Source organism: Tiliqua scincoides, chromosome 5 (genome assembly GCF_035046505.1).
Source record: "Tiliqua scincoides isolate rTilSci1 chromosome 5, rTilSci1.hap2, whole genome shotgun sequence".
Classification (NCBI taxonomy): domain Eukaryota; kingdom Metazoa; phylum Chordata; class Lepidosauria; order Squamata; family Scincidae; genus Tiliqua; species Tiliqua scincoides.
This window is the reverse complement of record NC_089825.1, coordinates 25597928-25619120: the sequence shown is the minus strand read 5'-3', so window position 1 is coordinate 25619120 and position 21193 is coordinate 25597928. Positions and strand designations below refer to the sequence as shown.

The 21193-nt window shown below is 43.2% G+C and overlaps 1 protein-coding gene across 3 annotated transcripts in view; it reads right to left on the bottom strand.

The window, feature by feature from the left end:
* The window catches only part of CDK14 (cyclin dependent kinase 14), a 348112-nt gene that overhangs the window by 102277 nt on the left and 224642 nt on the right, over positions 1-21193 (bottom strand). For all 3 annotated transcript variants that reach the window (XM_066628515.1, XM_066628517.1, XM_066628516.1), the window contains one exon: positions 18786-18834. In XM_066628515.1, the coding sequence (XP_066484612.1) occupies positions 18786-18834 (49 nt within the window). The remainder of the gene's footprint in view (positions 1-18785; positions 18835-21193) is intronic.

Sequence of the window (21193 nt, the reverse complement as noted above, 5' to 3'; positions counted from 1 at the left end):
AGGAGAGGCAGAGAGACCTGCAAATGCTGTGGCAGCGAAGCACCTGTGGTGTGGAGGCTGGACCTTCGGAAGGCACCAGAATCGTATCTGTCCCACGGGCTGGGTGTGCACCCGACTCCAAGCCTGGCCCCATTACAGCCGGCACAGCTTATCCAGGTCTTCACCCTGTGAAGGGGTAAGGCAGCCAGACTGCAGGCAATGTCACTTCGAGCCGCAGAGCCTCTGAGGTGGCCCTGCAGTCCCGGCCAGGGCCCCATCCCTGCCCTCGTCCCACTGGGCCCCTGAGGACTGAAAGTGGGTTCCGCCCTGCCTATGCTGCCTGAAGGTGCACTCCCAAGTCCAGCTCATGCCTTCTACCCTGCACCACCTGCCATAAAGTGACCTATGATCGCAGGAAAAAGGAACCCCTTAACCCCGGCAGTCTCGGGTAAGTGAAAAAACTGCCTGCCACCAGCCAATCCTGGCAGACAGCAAAAAATTCCTACCTGGCCCCAAATTGCCCCTTCCCCCCCAAACACCCCACTCTTCACAAGTCTCAACAGCATTACACTTAATCCAGACAAGCTGGGGCCCTGAAGACAAAACACTCTCTTCAGAGAATCTAGATGCAATGCAACGTTTTCTAGTAGATCATGCTTGTAACAAATGAAAAAGGTCAAAAACCATAAGCAAGAAGTCATTCCACAACATCCTATCATATCCTTGGCTTCCTGAATGACAAATACTCTTAAATAACTTTTTTTTTTAAATTTCACATTACATTTCTAAAGGTGAGTAAATTGCCAGGCATACCTTACATTACAGGAGGTTCAAGAAAGAACCAAAACAGGCACTGCTCTTCATTACCTATCTTGCCTCCACAGCAGTGGCATGCAGAGTTAAGCCTCCTTCAAAGGACTCAAAGTCTGCCTGGCTACATAGTGAAGAAGGTATTCACAAATCTTGAGACCTGGTCATTTATGACTTTAGAGGTCCCGCTAACTGGGTAAGAGGCCCTTTTTCAAGTGGTTGCTCCTCTTTTATTTAGCAGGGGGAGAGTAACTGGCCCTCCTCACCCCAGAGGTGTCTTTTCTAGTGGTTGTCTGCTGGTGTTCTTTTGCATCTTTTTAGATTGTGAGCCCTTTTGGGACAGGGAGCCATTAGTTATTTGATTTTTCTGTGTAAACCGCTTTGTGAACTTTTTGTTGAAAAGCGGTATATAAATACTGTTAATAATAGTAATAACTAGTTCTTTGAACTGGACTTGGAAACTAAGAGGAACCGAGAACAGCAATTTGAGTATAGGTGTAATACATACTCTAGGGACAGATTATGACAATAGTCTGCTCACCATATTCTAAACAGACCTGAAAGGCCACATGGAAAGAACCATTGGACTAATTCAGTCTGGAGATAGCCAAGCATGAATCACAGTGGTCAAGTATTAGTCTTCTAGGAATGATGAGGCTGGCAAACCAAACTACTAAAAAGCATTCCTTTGCTTGTGCAACCTGGAAACAAACTAACACAGCTGGGTCTAAATATTTCCTCAAACTGCTTCTTTGGGGGAAGTGCAACTCCACTAAGAACAGGCCAAGAGTGATTTTCCAGCCTGACAAAATCTCATCATCAATAAGAAATCAGAAAATTTCAGACGTTTGGAAAAGTTCAACATTGGTTTTGAAATTTGAATGTAACTCCATTTAAGGCCTCAAACCTAAAACCTCTTAAGCTATAACAGTCCATTGAAAGCAATGTTTCTCTCAAGCAAACTGCTTTAAAACTAATAGACTCCTTTTCCTCAACAGAAGCCATAGCATACAGCTGGCATGTTTCTGCAGGAAAAGATTTAGCTGGACAAACATCACAAAAAGGATAGTTGATTTCACTAAATTTATGATCAAGTATTTCTCCTGTGTGAGAATGCTGTAGGATCAGTACTAAGGGAAGTGAATAATTTAAGGAGAAAATCTAACATTTGGCATGGTTTGTGCATCACAATCAACTAGATGGATATAATGTAGAAAAGACTGCGTTGTTTAAAATATGCAGTTTTGTAAACTAACACACCACATGCAAAACATGCTACTGCTTAGACATCAATAATAGGAACTGGCAAGTGACCCAACAGAAAAATATATGAAAGGGTTGATGCTAAACCTTAATTTGAATATACTGTGATCACAGCATAATTGACTTTCTAATACTCTATGTACAAATGATCATACCTCTAAAAAGAAGATTTGGAATATTTTTGTGGCATTCCTGACAGAAAAGGACATTTTAAAGTCCAATACAATGAGAAATATAACAACTTTCACATAACATTTGTGCCCTAGGATATGAAATTGACTCAATGTCTAAAAGAAAAAGGTCAGTTCCCTTTGGAATCATCTGCTTATCTGCCCTCAAGCAATGACAGGTGCACCAATGCTATGGTTTGCTACTTTATTTATAATGCATTGCTGAATGGGCAATAGTCTGTTTTAGCATTGTGGAAGAAATAACTGCAGTTTGTCAGTCAGGTTTGGTGGACAACCTAGAAATAAAGTCAATGAATTGCATAGGTTTTTAAATGGCCTTTTGTACTTTGAAACCCAGGGATTTACCTCTGTATAGATTGTAACTTAATAACAAAAATTGTTTCTCTAAAAGGAGAAGCAGCACCAGAGTTTTTTTGTTTTTTTAAAAAAGGGCAATGTTTCAAACTGGTGCCAAATATAGACGTTTAGGATGATGCATTGTATGTCCAACATGTCTTAACTTGTAGTCTTCCTAAATAGCAAACACGATCTTGCACTGTCTTGTTTGAGAAATAACACCTGTTCATCTAAACAGCATGTTTCATAAAAATAATGAAGTCTAAATAGGAAACATTAGGAAAATAAATTTCCAGTCATTCCAGTGTTAACCACCCATCAGTGTTTCCAGTATAGATTGTTTTTCCCCCTGTATTTATTTATTTATTTAAAGTATTTTTATCTGCCCTTCTTCTCCAATCACTTGGCACCCAAGGAAGCTTACAATCAATTTAAACAGAAAACAACATTAAAGACAAAAAACACAGACAAGAACACAAATCTCCAATTTTATATATTTACAATGGTTTTACAGTAACAGAGAATTTTAAAAAAATAACATCCTTAACAGAATTAAGCAAAACCAAAAAAACGTTGGGCAGCCCAATCTATACTCAGCAGTGTAGCTGGGTGCAGCAGAGCCAAAATGGCTCCCTCTGTATCCAGTAGCACCACTGGGTCCACCAGGGGTCTCTCCAAGGAAAGGAAACTTTCATCCCCTTCCCCCAAGGAAAGCCTTAAGCCCTGCAATGGGGTTTCTCAAGTCTGCGCCAGCTATTTTGCTAGCACAGACTTGAGAGCCTGTGTCAGGTTTTGCAGACTGATATGGAGAACAGGACGCTGCAGAGCTCCAGGCATCCGTCCACCACTGGGCCCATTGCCCCCTCCTTTCTAGGTACCACAGATGTGCCTTACAGCACGTTTGCAACACCCAGTGCCAGTACTCAGAACCCATACAATTGGATTCAGAGCCCCCAAATCTGTTCCAGATGATTGGAGAGAGCCTATGAATAGGATGGCATATGGCACAGCAGAATGAGCAAAAATGGTTTCACCTCTTCTGCACAAATGAGTTCACAGTAGAGGAATTCAGAATCCAAACCATTTAGCCAAAGATAGAAATATAGATTAGACTTGCCAAAAAAAAGCAGGGAGGTAGTACTATTTGGGGTGGGGTAGAAAAGGTCTACTACCACTACTACTATATGCTAGTTCAGCAAATGCATGTTCCCAAGCCTGCATTTATTGAAAGAAAGTGCAGAACTAGGGCATTTGAAAGATAGATTTGGGGTGCAATCCTAACCAACTTTCTAGCTCTGACACAGCTGTGCCAATGTGGCATGCACTGCATCTGGCAGTGGGGAGGCAGTCAAGGAGGCCTCCTCAAGGTAAGAGCATGTTTGTGACCTTAACTTGGGGCTGCAATGCAGCTAAGTCAGTGCTTGAAAGTTGGTTAGGATTGCGCCCTTGGTGAGTTAAATCCCTCCCTCATCTCCTCTGAAAATGCCTCTCAGGTTGTTATCCCATTCAACCAGGTATCCTAATAGTTTTTGATCCTACTGGGTAAAAAGTGAACATACATGTCCTCTTTGCTTACGGGATTTGCTATTATTAAAGACCATTCTTTACATGTAATTGTACAAGTAATGAGTTCTGTTCATGTTTCCAACACTGAAAGAAAGAAGCGAAACTGTTTTCGTTGTTTTTTTAAGAGCCAAGTCTACTCACATAAACCAGTGGGATTTACAGTGAGGGAAAAATTCTAAGGAATTCATGCTAATCCCAACAAAAGTTTTAAGCAATTTTCATTTCAAAACAAATTTCCTTACATAGTCTTGATTTGAGAATGACTCAAATAAACTCAGATGTGTCACACACTCTGGGAACTGCCTGACAGGCCATAAACAAAGGGTGAATATAAAGAGAAACTATTAATTCAGATGGGAACGTCCAGCTGTGCGTTACAAGGATTAGTGTTATCCAGTTTTATTTAACATCTTTATTAATAATCTGGACAAAAAGGATAAACAATACAAGAGGTCACTGCAATCATGATTCTTAAGTGGGAGACCTTGCAAGCACCTTGTTAAGGTTTACATAGTTGGCAACCTTCAGTCTCGAAAGACTATGGTATCGCGCTCTGAAAGGTGGTTCTGGAACAGCGTCTAGTGTGGCTGAAAAGGCCGATTCGGGAGTGACAATCCCTTCCACACTGGGAGCAAGTGCAGTCTGTCCCTGGCCTGTCTCCCTGGCTATGGGCCTTCCTTCTTTGCCTCTTAGCCTCAGACTGTTGGCCAAGTGTCTCTTTAAACTGGGAAAGGCCATGCTGCACAGCCTGCCTCCGAGCGGGCCGCTCAGAGGCCAGGGTTTCCCACTTGTTGAGGTCCACTCCTAAGGCCTTCAGTTCCCTCTTGCAGATGTCCTTGTATCGCAGCTGTGGTCTACCTGTAGGGCGCTTTCCTTGCACGAGTTCTCCATAGAGGAGATCCTTTGGGATCCGGCCATCATCCATTCTCACGACATGACCGAGCCAACGTAGGCATCTCTGTTTCAGCAGTGCATACATGCTAGGGATTCCAGCACGTTCCAGGACTGTGTTGTTTGGAACTTTGTCCTGCCAGGTGATGCCGAGGATGCGTCGGAGGCAGCGCATGTGGAAAGCGCTCAGTTTCCTCTCCTGTTGTGAGCAAAGATTCCATGACTCGCTGCAGTACAGAAGTGTACTCAGGACGCAAGCTCTGTAGACCTGGATCTTGGTATGTTCCGTCAGCTTCTTGTTGGACCAGACTCTCTTTGTGAGTCTGGAAAACGTGGTAGCTGCTTTACCGATGGGTTTGTTTAGCTCGGTATCGAGAGAAAGAGTGTCGGAGATCGTTGAGCCAAGGTACACAAAGTCATGGACAACCTCCAGTTCATGCGCAGAGATTGTAATGCAGGGAGGTGAGTCCACATCCTGAACCATGACCTGTGTTTTCTTCAGGCTGATTGTCAGTCCAAAATCTTGGCAGGCCTTGCTAAAACGATCCATGAGCTGCTAGAGATCTTTGGCAGAGTGGGTAGTGATAGCTGCATCGTCGGCAAAGAGGAAGTCACGCAGACATTTCAGCTGGACTTTGGACTTTGCTCTCAGTCTGGAGAGGTTGAAGAACTTTCCATCTGATCTGGTCCGGAGATAGATGCCTTCTGTTGCAGTTCCAAAGGCCTGCTTCAGCAGGACAGCGAAGAAGATCCCAAACAAGGTTGGTGCAAGAACACAGCCCTGCTTCACGCTGCTTCGGATGTCAAAGGGGTCTGATGTGGAGCCATCAAAGACAACAGTGCCCTTCATGTCCTTGTGGAAGGATCTGATGATGCTGAGGAGCCTGGGTGGACATCCAATCTTGGGGAGAATCTTGAAGAGGCCATCCCTGCTGACCAGGTCGAAAGCCTTCGTGAGGTCTATGAAGGTTATAAAGAGTGGCTGTCGTTCCCTGCATTTCTCCTGCAGTTGTCTAAGGGAGAATACCATATCAGTGGTGGACCTGTTGGCTCAGAATCCACACTGTGATTCTGGATAAACGCTCTCTGCAAGTACCTGGAGCCTCTTTAGTGCAACTCGGGCAAACAACTTTCCTACAACGCTAAGGAGAGAGATGCCACGGTAGTTGTTGCAGTCACCCCTGTCGCCTTTGTTCTTGTACAGCATGATGTTTGCATCCCTCATGTCTTGAGGTACTCCACCTTCTCTCCAGCAGAGACAAAGGATTTCATGCAGCTCAGTGATGATGATCTCTTTGCAGCACTTTAGGACTTCAGCAGGGATGCTGTCTTTTCCAGGTGCCTTGCCAAAAGGCAAGGGAGTCCAGGGCCACCTGAAGTTCTTCTAGGGTTGGTTCACTGTCAAGCTCCTCCAGCACAGGCAGGCACTCAATGTTGTTCAGTGCTTCTTCGGTGACTACATTTTCTCTGGAATATAGCTCAGAGTAGTGCTGCACCCAGCGTTCCATCTGCTGCGCCCGATCCTGGATGACCTCGCCTGCTGCAGACTTCAGAGGGGCAATTTTCTTCTGTGTTGGACCTAGGGCCTGCTTGATACCATCATACATCCCCTTGATGTTGCCCGTGTCAGCTGCTATCTGTATCTCGGAACAGAGCTGGAGCCAGTAGTCGTTAGCACATCTCCTGGCAGTCTGCTGGACTTTGCTGCGAGCACCTTGGAGGACCTGCAGGTTGCGCTCACTGGGACAGGCCTTGTATGCTGCTTGAGCTCTCCTCTTTTCCTCAATGACTGGTGTCAACTCCTCAGAGTGGGCTTCAAACCAGTCTGCTGTCTTGTTGGTCTTCTTGCCAAATATGGACAAGGCGGTGTTGTAAACGGCATTCTTGAAATGTTCCCATCTGTTGGATGCGTTTGCATCGACCGGGCCTGGAAGAGATTCCTCAAGCGCTTGTGCAAATTCCTCCACTTTTCTCTGATCCCGGGTCTTGCTGGTATCAATGCGAGGTCTTCCTTCCCTTTTCGTGTGATACAGTCGCTTTGTTTGCAGTTTCACTCTGCTGCACACCAGCGAGTGGTCGGTGTTACAGGCAGCACCCTGATAGCTGCGTGTGATCTTGATGCTGGGAAGGCTGGAGCATCTGGTGAGAATCAGGTCGAGCTGGTGCCAGTGCTTTGATCTTGGGTGTCTCCAAGAGACTCTATGTTGGGGCTTCGTGTTGAAGAACGTGTTGCTGACACAGAGACTGTGATGACAGCAAAACTCTAGCAGGCGTTGGTCATTTTCGTTCATCTTCCCAGTGCCGAACTGACCTAAGCAAGTGGGCCACGAACTGTTATCAGCACCAACTCTAGCATTGAAGTCGCCGAGGATGAACAATGGCTCTTTTACGGGGATCTTCTTGATAGTGGTGGCCAGGTCATCATAAAATTTGTCTTTGGCTTCTGCTGGAGATGACAGAGTCGGTGCATAAGCACTGATGAGAGTGACAGGTCCTGCTGATGACTGGAGCTGCAGGGACAAAATTCTTTCACTTCCCACAGTAGGTGGGATGATGGATTTCAGCAGGGTATTTCTGACCGCAAAGCCAAAACCATGTTCCCTGGTTTCGTTTGGTGGTTTTCCCTGCCAGAAAAATGAGAAATTTCGCTCCTTGACAGATCCGGAATCTGGCAGCCTTGTCTCTTGAAGGGCGACAATGTCCATCTGCAGTCTGCTCAGCTCCATGTCGATGACAGCTGTTTTGCGTGCATCGTCTATTGCTTGCAGGTCATCAGAGAAGCCAGGTGTCATTGTCCTTACGTTCCAGGTGCCCAGCTTTAGGGCAGGAGTTTTCTGTTTTCTATTGCATGGTGTAGAGTTGTCGATCCGCTTGTCGGTTTTCACCCTAAACCCCACGCACCCCGTGAGGTTAACGGACCGTGGCGAGGCAACACCTTACTGGCTGGGGACTGCCCAACTTAAGGCGGGCGGTAGCTGCCCAATGAGATGCAATGATCTCTCCCACCGTCGGAAGCAGCCCCTGGCATCATGCCCTACGGCAATCGAGCAAAGACTTATAACCGGTAACTGCTGCTTCCCGTGTTGTGCCGACGCCGTATGGCGAAGTTGGAGTGTCCTCTCCAGTGCGCGAAGCCTGGGTAAAGAAGGTATGGAGGATAGGCTGTTACCCATGCAGCAAATCCCCCCTCTCCACGTCGCTGGAATGATCCAATGGAAAGGCAGAAACCAATACAGTTGGTTCCAGCAGCGTCGCAGGAGTTGCCAGAACGTGACTGTGTGCAGCCACGAACTGCCTGAGGGACTCCGGCTCCTGATTTTGCCTCGAGGTTGACTCCTGAAGCCTTTTCCACAACTGGATGTAGCCACAAGGCAGTGGAGGTTTGGAATCAGAGTTTTCCTTCTCTTAGATGTCTCCCTATTCAACTTCCTGATAGCCACAAACCCCTCTCGTGCCCCTCCCCCTGCATCCCGTCTGCCTCACCACTGCTCCCTATTTAACTTCCTGATACACACAAACCCCTTTCGTGCCCCTCCCCCTGCATCCCGTCTGCCTCACCACTGCTCCCTTTTCAACTTCCTGATACACACAAACCCCTCTCGTGCCCCTCCCCCTGCATCCCATCTGCCTCACCACTGCTCCCTGTTCAACTTCCTGATACACACAAATCCCTCTCGTGCCCCTCCCCCTGCATCCCGTTTGCCTCACCACTGCTCCCTATTCAACTTCCTGATACACACAAACCCCTCTCGTGCCCCTCCCCCTGCATCCCGTCTGCCTCACCACTGCTCCCTGTTCAACTTCCTGATACACACAAACCCCTCTCGTGCCCCTCCCCCTGCATCCCGTCTGCCTCACCACTGCTCCGTTCAACTTCCTGATACACACAAACCCCTCTCGTGCCCCTCCCCCTGCATCCCGTTTGCCTCACCTTATCCTTATCCTTGTTAAGGATATAACAAATATGCCAATAGAAAACGAAATCTGACCCAGTACAAAGAACATTTAAAACTGTCGGGCAGCCCAATCCTGAGCTGCCCAGATCTCCTGGAACCGGTGGCTCCATGGAGGGCTGCCGCCGGATCCTGCGCCTCCTGCACTACTGTGGGAGGCTCCTCTGGAGAAGGGGACATTCGTCCCCTTCCCCCGAATAAGGGAAGCAGCCCTGCAATGGGGCTACTCACTTTCGCAGCAACCAAAAGGTCAGCGCTAAAGTAAAAGCACTTGCGTAGGGCAAGCAGCCATGCACAAGCGCCTAGGTTCCTGTGGAGCTCATCTCCGCGGATCCACCTCTCTCCCTGGAGTAAGTGAAACTAACAATATACATTCTTGGAAGATGAAGAATTGGAGAAGAGGTTTAGGAAAAATAGCTTCAATAGATAGCATTTGGAGTTGGCCAGATTTGCAACCAAAGGTTGATAAGGATATATCGGTTGTTGATATGAGAATGTAATGAAGAAAGCACTATTCAGGCTTGGTCAAATGCATAAAAGGAATAGCTTAAATTTTATCCAAGAACTAATTACAAAATGTATGAATTAGTCTAGGGAATGAACAGAAAACTTGTATTGTATTGGCAACCTTCAGTCTCGAAAGACTATGGTATCGCGCTCTGAAAGGTGGTTCTGGAACAGCGTCTAGTGTGGCTGAAAAGGCCAATCCGGGAGTCCCTTCCACACCGGAAGCAAGTGCAGTCTGTCCCTGGTCTGTCTCCCTGGCTATGGGCCTTCCTTCTTTGCCTCTTTGCCTCAGACTGTTGGCCAAGTGTCCCTTCAAACTGGGAAAGGCCATGCTGCACAGCCTGCCTCCAAGCGGGCCGCTCAGAGGCCAGGGTTTCCCACCTGTTGAGGTCCACTCCTAAGGCCTTCAGTTCCCTCTTGCAGATGTCCTTGTATCGCAGCTGTGGTCTACCTGTAGGGCGCTTTCCTTGCACGAGTTCTCCATAGAGGAGATCCTTTGGGATCCGGCCATCATCCATTCTCACGACATGACCGAGCCAACGTAGGCATCTCTGTTTCAGCAGTGCATACATGCTAGGGATTCCAGCACGTTCCAGGACTGTGTTGTTAGGAACTTTGTCCTGCCAGGTGATGCCGAGAATGCGCCGGAGGCAGCGCATGTGGAAAGCGTTCAGTTTCCTCTCCTGTGGTGAGCAGAGAGTCCATGACTCGCTGCAGTACAGAAGTGTACTCAGGACGCAAGCTTTGTAGACCTGGATCTTGGTATGTTCCGTCAGCTTCTTGTTGGACCAGACTCTCTTTGTGAGTCTGGAAAACGTGGTAGCTGCTTTACCGATGGGTTTGTTTAGCTCGGTATCGAGAGAAAGAGTGTCGGAGATCGTTGAGCCAAGGTACACAAAGTCATGGACAACCTCCAGTTCATGCGCAGAGATTGTAATGCAGGGAGGTGAGTCCACATCCTGAACCATGACCTGTGTTTTCTTTAGGCTGATTGTCAGTCCAAAATCTTGGCAGGCCTTGCTAAAACGATCCATGAGCTGCTGGAGAACTTTGGCAGAGTGGGTAGTGACAGCTGCATCGTCGGCAAAGAGGAAGCCACGCAGACATTTCAGCTGGACTTTGGACTTTGCTCTCAGTCTGGAGAGGTTGAAGAGCTTTCCTTCTGATCTGGTCCGGAGATAGATGCCTTCTGTTGCAGTTCCAAAGGCCTGCTTCAGCAGGACAGCGAAGAAAATCCCAAACAAGGTTGGTGCAAGAACACAGCCCTGCTTCACGCTGCTTCGGATGTCAAAGGGGTCCGATGTGGAGCCATCAAAGACAACAGTGCCTTTCATGTCCTTGTGGAAGGATCTGATGATGCTGAGGAGCCTGGGTGGACATCCAATCTTGGGGAGAATCCTGAAGAGGCCGTCCCTGCTGACCAGGTCAAAAGCCTTCGTGAGATATATGAAGGCTATAAAGAGTGGCTGTCGTTGTTCCCTGCATTTCTCCTGCAGTTGTCTAAGGGAGAATACCATATCAGTGGTGGACCTGCTGGCTCGGAATCCGCACTGTGATTCTGGATAAACGCTCTCTGCAAGTACCTGGAGCCTCTTTAGTGCAACTCGGGCAAACAACTTTCCTACAACGCTAAGGAGAGAGATGCCACGGTAGTTGTTGCAGTCACCCCTGTCACCTTTGTTCTTGTACAGCATGATGATGTTTGCATCCCTCATGTCTTGAGGTACTTCACCTTCTCTCCAGCAGAGACAGAGGATTTCATGCAGCTCAGTGATGATGATCTCTTTGCAGCACTTTAGGACTTCAGCAGGGATGCTGTCTTTTCCAGGTGCCTTGCCAAAGGCAAGGGAGTCCAGGGCCACGTGAAGTTCTTCTAGGGTTGGTTCACTGTCAAGCTTTTCCAGCAAAGGCAGGCACTCAATGTTGTTCAGCGCTTCTTCGGTGACTACATTTTCTCTGGAATATAGCTCAGAGTAGTGCTGCACCCAGCGTTCCATCTGCTGCGCCTGATCCTGGATGACCTCGCCTGTGGCAAACTTCAGAGAAAACTAGGTATAGATGAATTAGTGACTCTCAGAAGTTACTAGTGTTTCAAATACTGAAGAAATAAACAAAATTAATTAGTGGTTCCCAACTTTTCCCTGCTGTGACCCACCTCACCCTCCATGGTAGGTCACAACCTGATGCTCAATGTTCTGCTGCAAAGCACTTTTCAGAGTCTCTGGAGGCTGTTTCTGAGTTTCCACCAGGCCCATGACCCATTTCGTGAGCTGCAGAATGCCTTGCAGAAGTCTCCAGAAGCGACTTCTGGTTTGCAGATCATGACCCACAGTTCAGGGAATGCTGAAATAGATGCCTTTTCATAAACCACACCTGCACCCTCTGGTCACTTTCATGCAGGGGCATGCCCAAGCATTCTACCTACTGATACCAACCTACAGGGTCAGTCCATTCGCAAGGTGAATAGAAGCAGTTACCAAGGGAGGTGAATGGGCAAGGCGCCTGCCATCTATCTTTCTCTTACTTCCGTGCTTTGAAAAGGAAGAGGTAATTGAACAGGAAGTGTGAACGACAGAACAATGAGCTAGAGAGTCTCATACACTACTCTTTTTTCTTCCACACTTCTTTTGTGCCATTTCACAATTCTTTTCAACACCAAGGAAAGGAGGACGTGTGGCAGTGGTTGGTGCCATGCAAGATAGGGGCAGATGGCACAGCAATTTACCACACAAAGGATGCCGACAGTAGGCACTGGGAGCTCTTGGGTCAGCCCTGCCAATTAATCCTATTCATTCTGCAGCCTGTGTGGTGATGCTAGTTCCTTGCCTTTTGCTCAGACATCAACCATGGTTCTGAAATGAAGGGAATTTTAAAGAATTTTAATGCAAGATGGGCACACTTTCCAAGCTGAAGAACTCCAGGAACAGAAAGTTATTACAGCATAGTCCTGATCTTGGGTTGGGGCTGTACTCTTCCACTTACTCAGAATAACAGCTTATCCTGCCCTAAAGTAAACAGAAGATCAGTAAAACACAAAAGAGCAAATATAAGATAAATTTGAGTTATTTAAATATGAATGGGTGAATTAACATACATAAATCAATTTCCCTGTATTTGGCAAGGTTGTGATTTTCATTTGCATTTGGACTAACTGATATAAGCAGTGTTGCCCAAAGGAAAGCTTTTAAATAAAGACATATCAACCTTTTTCTGGTAAGTGTTAAGATGACTCACTTTAAAATAATAGGAGGAGGATAATATAATATATTATAATATATTATAATATAATATTATTATATAATTATAATATAATAATAGACATGTCCCCAGGAGCTCCTGGGACACAGTTTGTTTTCCCCCAAATACTGCTGGTCTGAAGAGGACCTGAAGATCTTTGTTAGGAAAGACAAGATCTTCATCGGTGCAGGTATCTGAGAAACTGAAAACCCGGATGGGGGGGCTTTCTTCTCAGAGGAATCTAACCGTTTGTGACAGTATTGGGGGAGGTGCAGTGATCTGCAATCAAGATCCTGGCTCCGTGCTGAGATGCCATATGGAGGGGGGGAAAAGCGTGAATTGTAAAGTTTAAGCTGGAAATTTAAGATAAGCAAGTGTTAATATTGTCCCGGGCTCTGATTGACAGATTTGGCTAAAAGCCCTGGATATATTGGAGGCGTTAACAAGAGACTTTTTAAGGAGGTTGAAAGTGCTCTTTTTCTCTGTCGTGGAATAAATTGGTGGTGGATTATAATTACAACTATAACTTGGGTGTGAACTTAAATCCAGAATTATTCTTGGACATAATTGGATATAAATATAATTCTCATTAGATTTGAAAGAGCTTTGTTTTCTCTGCACCACAGACGGTGAGACTGTTTCCTTTCATTTTGTTTTTCTCTCTGTTAACCGCACTGGAGTGTTATCTGCAAGAGGTATGTAAGGAATGCGGATGGCAGAGTAGTAAAGACGTGGTGGAAGTGAGGAGAATAATATGTTGTGGACATCTAGAGAGAAATTGCAAAATGGACTCTGTTCCAGAAATGTGGATAAAGAAAATCTTGATTAATACGGAGAGATTGCTTGTTATAGAGTGACAACAGCTGAATTGGTCCTCGCATATTCAAACCAGTCTGGAGATTCTTTCCCAACAGATAGATGTCTGTAAGGAACAATTAGAAGATGTGAAGAAACAAGCAGAAGATAAACAAGGGAGTGAAAAAGCGAACAAGGAAGAAATCAACAGGATGATCAACTGGACGAAGAAGAGGCTCTGATGGCGATTAAGAAAGATAAGATGGACAGAGTAACAGGAGTGCAAAAATCATAAAATTGTTGGAACAAGAAGGAGAAAATATATCCCAGTTAACTGGAAGAATGAACACACCCTATATAAGAAAGCGTGGATTTATCAGATTCTGTTAGAGATAAATTATTAAAGATATTACAGGAGAAAAAATGGAAAGTAAGAAAGAAAAGAACCCTGAGGGGTAATCTGAGGGTTAAAGAAAATTGGAGGATTTATTCAGCTAATAACAATGGTCCAAATTTATTTGAAGAAGAAAAAAGAATACGTATGAAATTGATAAATATGAATTAGAATGTATTAAAAAATATAGCTGGAAATGTAAACGTGTGGAAGAATTGTTTTATATGTGGTTAGTATGTCAAAGAAAAAAGTGTAATAAGATTGGAGTTGAAATCTCTGAAGTGATAATTTTGGTAATTAGATTATTTTGTTTTAATATTAATGAGCAATTGAAGTTAGTTTACGTTCGGTAGAAAGTGAATATTTAGAAAATATAGTATAGGGCATTAGGGAAAGTTTATTGTATATTATATAAATAAGTGGATAAATCAATAAGAGGTAGAAATAGATGAGTAAGTAGATTAGGAGATATAGTATGATTAATTAGTAATGGTATATGGTATTTAGCACTCCTAAATGTATGTTATATGTTTGTATGTTTGTGTGTGTTAATAAAAAAATAATAATAATAGTATCTCAAGTATTTTGTAGATTTAGGAAAAATGATTCCAAATATATTAAATGTAGCTGATTATGGGTGACTTGACTTGTGGGTGACTTGTAGCTGATTATGGATGACTTGGAAAAAAAAGACTATTCTTTTACTGAAATAAAAAGTAAGATATTAAATTATGGCAAATAGGATTCTTCACTGTTTGCTTTTTACAAAGTGGTATATACTGAACTAATCCAAGTGCTCCCCCAAGTGCCCAAAGTGTTCCTTTAACATACCTGCATATAAAATTAACCTGTAATAAGGCTTCACAGTATCAAGTATCAAAATTTTATTTGACAAAACAAAGGAAATTGCCTCAATTTACACACTACTTGGGAGAAATGTATTCTGTATTTTATTTGCTAGACCCCTGGACACTGAGAATGAGTAGTGTGGGTTGGAAACATTTAAAGCTGAAGCTGGAATAAAATCATGTACTGAATGTTGTAAGCTCTGAAATTATCCCATACCCATTATGAAAGAGGCGGCCCATACAAATATGCAATCTGAAGCCAAATATAGAACAATTAAAGTTATGACTATTTCATTCTTTTTATTTAGGACATGTACAATTTAACTGGCAGCATTCAGGTGATTAGTTCAACATACATCTCTTGCCCCCACCCAACACATAAGCAAGCACACAGGAAGCAAAGTAAAGATTTTCTGAAGGTTACATAATAGAATCGCATCCCTTACCTCTTGAATGGTCCCAATATGCTTTATGACTGATCCCATACTATTCAAAATCAAGGCCAAATCCAGAATTTTAAAATCTCCCAAGCAAGTTATAATAATAATAATAATAATAATAATAATAATAATAATAATAATAATAATAAACTTTATTTATATCCCGCCCTTCTCCCTAAAAGGGACCCAGGGCGGCTTACAACATGTTAAAAACAGATTAAAAACATAATTTAACAGCAAATAAAAACACGTATTAAAACACATTAACAGATACCATAAAAACAGTAGTCAGATAAAAAGAGCAAAACGCAGCAAATCATAGAGGAATCAGGCCTGTACAAATACTAAAAGATATAGAAAAGATGTTAAAAAGGCCATGAACTCAGAAGGCTTGTTTAAACAAAAAGGTCTTCAGGCCTCGCCGAAAAGTCTCAAGAGAGGGAGCCATTCTCAAGTCAAGGGGAAGGGAGTTCCATAACGTTGGTGCCACTACTGAGAAGGCCCTATTTCTTGCCGCCGCCCCATGTACCTCCTTAGGCGGCGGCTCTTGTAAAAAGGCCTTCTCTGATGACCTAAGAGGACGAGCCAGATTGTACGGAAGTAGGCGATCTCTAAGATACCCTGGCCCGGAGCAGTATAGGGCTTTAAAGATCAAAACCAGCACCTTGAATTGGGCCCGGAAACGAATGGGCAGCCAATGCAGCCCCCGGAGAAGCGGGCTGACAGAGTCAAACCGCCTACCTCCAGTGACCACACAGGCCGCCGCATTCTGCACTAATTGCAGTTTCCTAACCATCTTCTGGGGCAGCCCCACATAAAGCGTGTTACAATAATCTAACCTCGATGTCACCGTGGCATGGATCACCGTGGCCAGATCTGCACGATCCAAGTACGGCCACAGCTGGCACACCCAGCCGAAGCTGAGCGAAGGCCCCCCTAGCCACAACCGCCACCTGGGAATCCAGGAGCAGCTGCGAATCCAGGTAGACCCCCAAGCTGCAGACCTGCTCCTTCAGAGGGAGTTCAACCCCATTCAGAGCAAGCCATTATCATTTGCAATCCTTCTTACTTGGTGAGGAGAAGATAGGGTGGGGCAGCAGTAAGAACCCCAAAGGTATGCACTGCTATTTATTTACTAAATTCTTAACCCAACTTTCTATTCTAAACAGAACACTTAAAGCAGCTTCCAACTGCTCTTCCATTCCTGTACTTCTCCAGAGTTCTCTGTATATCACAGAAGACTCTGAGGTAGAAACACAATTTCTTATTTATCAGATGGAAGTATCACACATACACACAAAAGGGATGCTGCCCCTTTCATGTAATTTATGAAAAATGGACAAATTAAGACTGTTTTAATCAGGAGCTGCCTGGAGATTAAATTGTTTTTTAAAATATATATCTACAAATTTGCATACTAAATGTCAGCCTAGTTCTGAAAGTTTTCAAAGTTTTAGAAAGTGATTAACACTGCACTCCTATGTATATTTCCTGGGAAAGTCTCAATGAACCCAACTGATATTACAGTGGGGCCCCAGTATCCACAAGGAATCCATTGCAGTACCCCCTGTGGATACTGAATTACGTGGATAATTAAATCTCTGTCTGGAGGGCCTCAGAGGACTTCCCAGATTCAACTGGAACTGACTTCCAGTTGCATCTGGGAGGCCTTCTGAGGTGCAGGGAGGGAGTACATGGCCAGCTGCAGGCTTGGTATCCACAAATGCCTAAATTCATGGATGCTGGCCCCCCACGGATAACAAGGGCCTACTGTATTTAGAAGTAAACATGCATAGCATTATACTGAAAAAGAAGTGTTGTGCTGTAAAACTATATATAATCTTCCCTTTTAGCGCCCCTGCTAGTGATCTACATTACAGAGCTCAGTAAAAAAATTTTTAAAACACTCCTTAGTTAAAATTATACCATTATTTATGCTACCTTTTCCCAAAGAACTCCCACAATCAAATGGAAAGTTTGGCACAATGTTGTAGCTTTGAGGGATATTGTATTTTATATAAACCAACCCAATCTGAACGTGCATCCCTAACTGGACCCATGACTCGGCAATCAAATTTGTCACTCCAAAACCCAGGTGTGTCAACCAACTGAACTCTACTGTATTTTCCAGTTCACTTCCTTTCCTATCTTGCACAGATGATTCACATTTCACCCATATTAAACAGCCTTTTCCAGGACTAGCTTTATCTAAATAAAACCAAAACCCTAAACTTTATATATAAATTACAAATGCACCTTACATAAAATTTGACTTAATATTAAGATAGTAATATCTAGGTTATATCATGGCAATTTTCATCTGAAAATTTAAAACTAAAGAGGATTTTTACAATTAAAATGTAAATATATTTACCAGTAAAGATATGCACCACCATTAAACTGAAACATTCACATTAGAAACGTTAAAATCCCTTACATCAGTGGTTCTCAAACATTTAGCACTGGGACCCACTTTTTAGAATGAAAATCTATCAGGACCCACCAGAAGTGATGTCATGACTGTAAGTGACATCATCAAGCAGGAAAAGTTTTAACTATCTAAGGCTGCAATCATACCCACACTTACCAGGACTAAGTCCCATTGACTATCACTGTTAAAAGAATATGCATAGTAGCATATTAGTAGTAGCTTGCTTGCTAAAAACACAGGTCTATAACATTTCCCCAAATGCAGTCACATAACATGGTAGCATCAAGTCTAATATATTAAAAATAAAATATTGAAATAAATGGGGATCCACCTAAAATTGGCTCACGACCCACCTAGTGGGTCCTGACCCATAGTTTGAGAAACACTGCCTTACATATTTCATGCATGTTTGTGAAAAACTGGCACATAAAACCATTTCCATTTTGCCACTTTTAAATATGTACAATAAACATTATGATGGCTTTCATGCATTTATTCACCACATCATTTACACAGAAGAACTATAAATCTTTTTTGAGACACCCACAAAGAACATGAAAATACATGAATAATGATATTCCTCTGGCTTTATCCAAAATATGTTCATTGGAAAAATAGCAAGTGCTGAGTGTAATAAGAATTATTTTCAGGAACAGCTTACAAAAAAATGCATCTCTTATGCAAATTATGCTTTTTAATCTAATGCTATTATTGACATTATTTGCCCTGTATTATAAATAAGAAGTCAGTGGGACAAAACAACTCCCAGTAAATCAGCACACACAGACAATGGATTGGACTGTGAGAATAGGATCCAGACATGGCAGAAATTCTTTAAATTACCTTTAGGGAAATGAATATTTCCAATTATTCTGTACTTAATCCTTTTACTCACCCATAAGGCATCTCCCCTTTGCAGATCTAACCACTACAACTTGCCTTTGTGCAATGTTAATTTTTTGCAGTCAGTGCTTGAATGGTTAAAAAAAAGGCAACAGAGACACCAGATATTTGTGGCACCAAGTTAATTCGGATAGCTTCTGATATTAGAAATGCACACATATATAAAAATGAAAGAGAGAATGCATTCTAATTAGGAATAGTAATCAGCAACATAGATAGAATATAGCTATCAGACACTTACTTATTCCAGGCTTGTCTAAGGTTTTTTGAGCTGTACTGAGCGAATCGATCTGTAAAAAGAGTAAGACATTCTGTTTTCATATAAGTTTCTATGGGAATCATTTTTAAAATATTATAATAAATAGCAGTTACTTTTGCTTATTGATATGGCTCAGACAGTCTCTCTTAATTTAACATTTTTTAGTCTGACTTTCAATGCAAGTTTCCAAGGCAGTCAACAATGAAAAGCAAACACAAAACAACAAAACAAAACCAAAGACCAATTAAACCATACAAACATAAATAAAAGCAATTAATAGCAGTTAATAGCAAAAGTAGTTTCCTATTTTAAGTGCACAGAAGAATAAAAATATATTCACTTAGTGCAGAAAAGTGAAAAGGAACAAGGAGACCGTCTCTAGCTAAAGAATTTCACACTTGGTGCACCACCACTGAAGAGGCCCTTTCTTCAGTTACCACCCACCTTACCTCTTAAGGCTCCCGGGGCCTCTGATGACAATCTTAGAGAACATGTGGGTTCATACATGAGCAAGCTGTCCTTCAGGTATGCTGCTTACCAACGCTATACAGTTTTATTTGCCCAACCCAGAATTGTGCTCAGAAACAAACTGGAAATCGGGTTATTTCATGTTTCTAAATAGGTGACATATGTTCATACTGGTCACTACTATTCAAAAATTTGACCACCATATTCTGAGTCATTAGTAGATTAAAATATGGAAGACAGTACCACTGATAAGAGCTGGAAAACACTAATCCATCAGAAGACTTTATACGGACAGATTAGGTTTAACACAAAAACATTCTTTCAGGCATTTGTTCCATGGCTTTATACCCTTGAGGAATTAACTTATAACAGTAACAGGAAGGAAAACTAACTGAAACCTAGGCTTATGTGGCATACTTAGAGACAAGCTGGGAGGTATGAGGCTCACATAAACCCCTACTTGGATAAGAATAACCACAGTTCCACAATTACAGTAATGACTTGTTTCTTTTCCCATAATAATAGCCCCAGCAACAAAAGTTCTTTATTGTACACACTTCCTTAGCCACCAATGCAAGGAGGCGTACTGAATTGCTCTTTTCCTGCTCTGCGGGAGGAAGGGATAACATTCACCTATGATTACTAGGGAAGAGAATATTGCTGGTTCTTGAATAAAAGTAAAGCTTGTTATAGCTTGCTTGCTGAGGTCACCTAATGTACAGTAATTGATGCATGATATACAAACCAGTATCCCGAAAGCCTCCTATTCCTGTTACCCTAGTAGTCCTAAATTTCTGTGACACTCCCTCCCCCTCCCTCCTCTCTATTTCCCCACAGTGTTAGAACTGTACAGAAAATCACAACATTTTGTAGAATTTATATGTTCATCACAAATAGCCAAATAAGTGCAATATTCATATACAGGTTGAGCCTCATCATTCGTGTGGGTTCCGTTCCAAGCACTCACGTGGATGGCAAAAGACGTACTATAGCAAATCAATTTAAAAAACAAAGTTTCTTTGCTCCAGTGATTTAAAAAACAGCCTTGCTGACCTTTGTGATGTAAGATAAGAGTCATTAAGAAGACAATCCATCAATCAGCCCTGCTCCAAGCGCTTACAAAGGCGCTTCACTCAGCCCCTCCCTTCACCAATGCAAAGTGATCACCTTTCTTTCACGTGCTCAGAAGGAAGGGAGGGGTTGCCTGGAGAGAGAAGGATTGATGGATTGTCAGCCAGCTGCCCCCCCCTCTCTCATTAAGGAGGCTACTGTTAAAGGACTGTTCAGTTTTTTAAACTGATTTTAAAGGGGTGCATTTTTCCCCTTCTCCAGGGGTCAGCACATTCCTTCTCATCTGCAGTGGCCATTTGTGTTGAGTCAAATCAGTCTATAAAAAATCCATGTATAAAAAGGTCGGACCTGTAGTTGGCAAAAAAGCCTTCTCAGTAATGGTACCTGTCCTATGGAATTCTCTCCCCTTTGTGTTAAGAATTGCTCCTTTCATAGAAGCCTTCCTGCAAGGTCTAAAGACATTCTTCTTTCAAAAAGTCTTCTAACTTCAGGTAACTTCTAACTTTAGTAAGGTGTTTTTGGTGTTATGTTCGCTGGATTTATTGGTGGATTTTATTAATTATTGTTGGATTGTTTTACTGCGGCTTTCCTGGTGATTAATTGCCAGTGGATGGTTTGTTTGTTTTTTAACACTGTATAAGTTATTTTGTTATTCATTATGCATTTTATAGTTTTATTTATAGTTTTATATATACAGGCGTGCGCCCCTTAACAACCTTCTGGCCAGTGACAGCTCGCATATGTGAAGGCCACTGCTGGTCACCTGGTCGCACCTGGTCACACCCCCCAAACCTCTGAAGGCAAGGAAAGCTCTCCTTCCCTGACCTCTGGAGGCTTTTCTGAGCCTCCCA